At 35.6% G+C, this 6,702-nt stretch overlaps 1 protein-coding gene across 1 annotated transcript; it reads right to left on the reverse strand.

Annotated features, from left to right (window-relative positions):
* Nucleotides 1-219: 219 nt before the first annotated feature.
* Nucleotides 220-2,089, reverse strand: LOC149260499 (uncharacterized). The gene is made up of 3 exons (XM_089420761.1): nucleotides 1,993-2,089; nucleotides 1,789-1,893; nucleotides 220-1,475 (listed from the first exon to the last, which is right to left on the reverse strand). The coding sequence occupies exons 2-3, from the start codon at nucleotides 1,852-1,854 to the stop codon at nucleotides 324-326; spliced, it is 1,218 nt and encodes a 405-aa protein (XP_089276887.1). The 5' UTR covers nucleotides 1,855-1,893; nucleotides 1,993-2,089; the 3' UTR covers nucleotides 220-323.
* Between the last annotated feature and the right edge of the window lie 4,613 nt (nucleotides 2,090-6,702).

Genomic DNA, 6,702 nt, shown 5'->3' on the forward strand with positions numbered 1-6,702 from the left:
GATTTATATTTGTCTAGAAAACAATTTTTGCATTTTTTCATAGTTATAATTTTGTTTGGAAAAAAAGGAAAGAAAGAAATTAATTATTTTAATGTTTATTAGGTTAAAGATAGAGAATGAGAGAGATTGTTTCTTCATCTACTTGAAGTATTGGGCCCTTCTCTGTAAAGCTTCACAATAAAGGCTCACAACTTCTCGACAAACACTTCACTAAATAAATATATTAAATAGCATTATCCCTTTTAACATAACTTCACAATAAATGCTTAAAGCTTCTGGACAAAATGTATTAGATAACCTTGTTTCTTTTAACATCTCTCAGGTTATGGTGTCGGTATCCACGACCCCTGTGAATCATGATACGGTGGGAATGGCATTGGTATCCACTTCCTTTCTGAGTCAAACGGTGGGCAGCGCAACAATTGGGAGGAGCTTGACGCAGCTGCAGAGTCAGATTGCAGGGGAGTGATAAATGCATCTGCTATGGGGGTTTTGTCAATTCCTGTAGGTGGGCTGATGCTAGAATGAGAAGAGGACAGAGGAAGCTTCACCTGCAGAGGATCCAGAGCATAAGTAGGGCTATGTGAGTTGGGCATATGATGGGCCATGGGAGCCCCGAATAGAGAATTAGAGGACCACGTAGATATTTTGGGGATCTGCACTGTATGCACGGTATCGAGGGGACGGGTTGGGTGTCTCTGCTGAGGCAGCGGATCCATCATGCCTGCCCGGGTGGAGTAATCGATCGAAGGAAATGGGAAGACGAGGTCCGATTGGGGATTGTGACACGTCATGTGACCGTGTTCTGCGACCCCGAGAAATGGATTTGATAGCTGCCTTCGGCCCTTTGCTGTTGCCGCCGACTCCTGCTGCAGCACTGACAAGTCATGGTCTGTGGACTTATCTTGGAAGACATGCGGGAGATGGGATTCGACCTGGTGCTGCTGCTCGGATTCTTGGCGCTGGGCTAAACTTAGCCCCTGCTCTTTGTCATGATAAAACGGTTGATTTTGTAAGTCAGTGAGATTCGAACAATGGATCTTTGTGGACTGAGTCAGAGATTGGTGCATTTGGGGGGCTGATCGGAGCTCAAGATGCCCTAAATTATGGCCAGCGAAATTCCAGCTAAATTGGTCAGCCAGTCCGTCGAGCGGAGAGGAAACTGAGTGCAGGGCAGTAGCGGTGGCCGTGGAGGATGGCTTCACTTCGTCTGGTTCCGAAATCGGCATGGTGTCAGGCCACTGGGAGTCATCGCTAGACATGATGTGGTGCTTTGTGGAGTATTCCTTGAGTCTCTGCGTGAGTTTCAGCAGCTGCTCTCGCGCTTCGTCTCGTTCGCTGCTAGCGGTTGTAAAGAGCTCTTGGAGTTTGAGTCGTCTGGCTTCCTGGACTTCGTTCTGCGCCTCTGCTTCGGCCCGCGCTCGTTTCAGCTCCAGGGTTTTGCAGAGTACGAGATGTTTCAGCTCTTCGATGCTCTGTAAACATATAATACAAATTGTTAACAAACAGAACTTTGCTTCAAGGCGATCCGCACAGCCATTAAATTAAACCCAAATTAATTTATTGTTCTTAGAGTTAGTTATTAAGAGATTTGTCTTTTTTATCTATCACATAAATCTTTAAAATTACCAATGCATTTCGAAACCAGTTAAGCTAACGTGATAGATGGGAAGACAAATCTCTTGATTTTTTCTTAACAAACACAGAATCGATCCTGGTTCATTGGAAGCCTATGAAAAACAAAGAAACGACAGAGGAATCAATTCCTGGTTAAAACATAAATTATGCCTGTTTATCGTGCTGCCGCCGAAGAATGAAGGAGATGTTCCTGTCGCTAGGCACGCAGGTAGCCATGATGCAGCATATAACCACCGAAGAATGCAGGGGACGTTCCTGTAGCTAGGCGAGCAGGTAAACCTGATGTTGCAAAGAACTAAGAATTCATGTAAGCATGTAATCAGACGTTGCAATACTGGGTCTGGACCTTCCTACCTCCAAGGCGTTCGAATCATGGAACCTGGACACCCTGACGCTTCTTACGCCGCCTCCCCGCCAAACGAGGGTAACGAGGGGCAGGCCAAAATTTTTGCCCGCCTGTCAACTATGATAAAATGATGGAAAACGGACATTAGTGTTGCACAAATTTGACCGGTGCTTCCTACCCATCGCGGGGATTTCTTGAAACGTCCGTAGAATGGTGGTGACTCTCGGCGCTGATTAAGGGTTCAATCATCTGGTTAACGGGCAACCGACTGCATCGCATCCGCAATCGCCGGCCACGGCTTTCCCGGCGAATGATGAGTGAGCATGCCACGTCCGCCACTTGCGGTTGGTGTGTTGTCACATTGATAACTGGAGTTGTTCTAACACTTTACAATTTGGTAAAAGGTGTTTGGGTTAATGTAATTTGGAAATATCAAATAGCAGTGACCGTTATTGATGGTGTACGTTCTTAAAAATCTTTTGTGTTTTCTAAGTTTTAAATTGGTTAAATATAGAATGTTGTCAACCAAAAGTATTCAGAAAATGTGTTTTTTTTATTTATTTATTTATTTATTTATTTATTTTGTTTATATATATGAGTTGTTTTTAATGTGATTTTTTGGAAATTTTTCATGTGAGTTTTTTAGGTCTAATTTCTTTAAAATCTGATAGGAATTTATTGAAATCACAAGTTTGATACCTCTGCGCACTATCGAAGTGTCCTATGGATTTTTCACTGCGCTGAATCCATATAAAAAATTAAAAAACTAGTTTAAATAACACAAATCAAGATTTCACCTCAAATGTTTCTGTCCGAACACCAGAAAGTCTAAAAACCGCACTAAAGACAACTCCAAAATATATATATATATATATTTTCCTTTTTTTTTTCTTTTGTCTTTTTATGAATATATTTATTAGAGTGGAAAGACATGTAAATTTTGATAAAACATAATGTAATTTATGGATAGAAATCTTGGTATGTCTTTTGGTATAGTGGATGGATATTCATTTTGTTACATACAAGTATTGCATGGATGCCAATTTTGCATCTATGCACTGTGAAGAAAGAATGTATTCTTTGTTGCTATATTTTGTATCATATGGATGGAAGCTTTGTTGAAGTGGGATGTATTGCTTAGCTATAAACACTATTAGCCTTGGTGTTCTATCTATATAATTTTCATTTCTTTGTCATAGGATATACCACTTCAATCTAATCATTTCATAGCCACAACAATGGTCATTAGCAAATGACCTTGTGTTGTGTTTTTTAATTAGCAAATATTAAAAAAGTCATATACAATGAAAATCACATCATGTTATGTGACCTTGTATAAACATAGGATTTTATAGATAACAACTTGATTGCATGATGGAAAGGGAGCTTCAATAAAATTAAATTTGTTGTGTTGTACCTTAAATGCTAGGTTTTGAGATCCATAATTTTCATGTGACATGATAATTTTTGCCAACACTTATTGACAATATGAATGGCACAACATTATACATCCTAATTGAGTCTGGAAAGGCCTTGGGTATGATTCATTTGTCATAGATTGTAAATGAATCTCTCCATGGGTATAGTCAAACATATCTATGGTAGTTAGAATAAGTAAAAGAAGTATAAGGTCCTTGTAATCATGTATCCTTACAAATATAACATATGTCAATATTGAGATATATCTAGAGCTTTCAACTTTGCAATTTGATGGAGTAGAGAAAGTCTACACACAAGGAAAGAAAGTAAATGAGAGAATTGAAAAAAATAAAATTAAAAGCAATATAAAATGAGAATAAAAAATATTATATTGGAAGTGAAAATACTAGTATGACATATATACATTGAGCATTAGAGATGTTTATTAGGGATGTGAAATTATGAGTGTAAATAAAAAGGGCATTCTCTAGATATGGAAAATTGATTTGGTAAGTGAGTAAGAACATTAAATAGAGCATATATGAAATAACAAAAAATAAAGGAAGTAAAATAATAATGATACTAACTTACACAAGTCGTGTGGTAATAAGAGATGTATTAACAACAAGGTAAAATCTAGTTTCCAAAAATCAAGAGTTGTAATAATCCTTATATGACTTATTCTAAATTGCAAACTAGATTTATGACACACATAAAACTAACTAAAATCAACTTTCAATGTAGGACCCCTCTACTTTTGAGCTATCTATCTCCCTATCACAAACATGTACTATTGGATGATTGACTTGCATCTTAATAAAAATTGCAAGGTCTCATCAAACATATGGTTGGGGATGGTTGGGCATCCATTTCTAATGTTGATCTTATTTTGTATGTACATAAGAAATTCTTCTTGTGTAGTGATTCCATGGTTAGTCAACGGGAACACATTTAATCTTTTTAGCTTGTGTTTTTGTGCAAGATCTATTGGCAAAGAAGTGAATAGTGGCTCATTTTGGAGATGGTTTACAATAAGCGTGTAAATCAAGGATGAGGAATTTGATAAGGGGCATTCAAATTTCTCCCTTTCTAGTGGAGCCATAATCTTTGATGAGGAAAAGTTTTGTATCCACCACACATTTTTTTAAGAAATATGACGATATAGATTGTCTTAAAATAGGCAAAAACCCTGGGAAACATTTTGTGGGAAAAGTTCCTAACAATTGGGTGGAACACTACCTTTTGACATAGATGTTACTAGGTTTGGGGATATTTTTTGTTGGATAAGGGGTGGACTATGAACATTCCTTATCCAATGTTAATTCTAAGAACAAATCAGGTTATACAACCAATCCTTTTAAAATCAAGTGATGTGAACATAGTCTATCAACATTGTAAATTTTCACATTGCATCAAAACTTTTGACAGAGCAATGGATTTATGCAATAGAAATTGTCCCTAAATTTTTCTTGTCCATTTTTTTCATATCCAACATAAATCATCCTCAAAAATTGACCACCGATTTTTCTTGTATTGTGCATGCAACCATCTTTTTATGTTGTGTTTGCCATGTACCAAATGGTGTGATTTCTTTGCACTAGACCATCAATGTCCATGGGATGACCATGAGTGTGGTATGGATCATTCATCTCGACTCACTTACTAGATCATCAGGGTTGTTCGTTTGTATGCACTATGAAACCTTGTTCTCAAACTACATAATTACAATTTCACTACTCATTATGCAAATTATGACAAATATCAAGTTTGATACTCTGGAAAAGGTATATGTTTATGATATATTTTGGAGGATTAAGGGTGTACTAGGTGGCAATGATGTAAGAAGCACCACCCAAATAGGCATGGGGATTTTTGTGGGATTTGATCTTCATATGTGTTCACAAGCTTGCACTAAGCTCTAAATCGTCAAGTAGACAAAGAAAAATTAGAATTGAGATGTCTTTGTACTGCTTGTAGTAGGGAAAATTATTTGAGGAGTAGTTGGAAACACATGGTTCTAGTTTTAATCGTAATAATAATATATGGATATTAATCATTTGACATTCAGTTGTAAATTTGGTTTCTTTCAATCTAAAATGATTTCATCTATATATATATATATATATATATATATATATATATATATATATACACACACACTTCACACTTAAATAATATATTTGAATTTAGAAAATTTTCATTATATTTTTGAGAAATTCAAATGATAAACACTTTTTTCCCAAATCAACATATATATAAATATAATTTTTTTCAAATTTGATTTATATAACTATAAGTATAAATGAAAGTAAGTAATCTTTTGTGTTGAACAAGATAATTTCTTTTACACACAATCAAAACTAACAATGTTCATGACTCAATACCTCAATTTGTTAAAACCCCATTCAAATTAAAATATATTTTTTAGAAATGTCCTTCATAAAGGTTTTCTCAATATTCCAAAAACATGTTGACTCCTCTAATTGACCCTAAAACAATCTCTAATACCAAATTCTCTAGCTTTGGAAAAATACATGTAGCCAACACCATGTTTGATGTCCTGCCCAACATTTTGCACACTTCGTTATGGAGGACACATGTTAAAATATCCCTAAATTGAATGGTATAGTCTAGTGAAGTGACATTTTGGTCTTTTTCATCGAAATTTAACAACACAAATATTGTTGAAATCGCAAAGTTCCATAATCTAAATTACATTTATGATTTTAGAAATGGATTTAGTGTCATGGAGAACCCTTAGGGCACTTTGATTGTGCAAATCAATAGTTAAAACTACAATTTTCCCCATTTATGATTTGATTTTGAGAAAAAATGACTAGGAGAACTAGTCAGAATAGGGCCAAAAAATTTCCACATTAGACTGTGCCAAATTAAATTGATGTAAGAAGAATTTTATAACTTGAATGAAAACATGAAACAAATTATAAATCCTATTCATTAACGTAAGGTTTCTAATAGGAAATAACAATGGATATCAAATGCATGCACTAGCTACAGCAAAAATACAATTATGATAACACAACGACAATCAATACACACAAAAAATAGAGCCAAAAATTTGAGCCATGGTATTAATGTGAAAAATATGAATACATCAGTGACAGAAATTGGAACCTAGGCTTGCTACTGCAAGCATGAAAAACCCAGGTGAAATGATGTGGAATCCCAACTACAATGGCTCAAACTGGCAATTCGCTATACTAAAAAATTATGTTGCTGCTATTGAAGGAGAACTGTAGTTTTTATCCTCAAATATACTCCAAAATTTTTGAAAATTT

Source organism: Pinus tabuliformis, chromosome 6 (assembly GCF_031772625.1).
Source record: "Pinus tabuliformis cultivar Carrire ecotype Pingquan chromosome 6, CPIR1, whole genome shotgun sequence".
Lineage (NCBI taxonomy): Eukaryota > Viridiplantae > Streptophyta > Pinopsida > Pinales > Pinaceae > Pinus > Pinus tabuliformis.

What these genes read in the sequence shown, in the direction of transcription:
- LOC149260499 (XM_089420761.1), bottom strand. Translation starts at nt 1,854, where the DNA reads ATGGCTACCTGCGTGCCTAGCGACAGGAACATCTCCTTCATTCTTCGG. An exon ending in GGCGGCAGCACGATAAACAG is followed by an intron (nt 1,476 to 1,788) that starts GCATAATTTATG and finishes ATATGTTTACAG; the next exon opens with AGCATCGAAGAGCTGAAACA.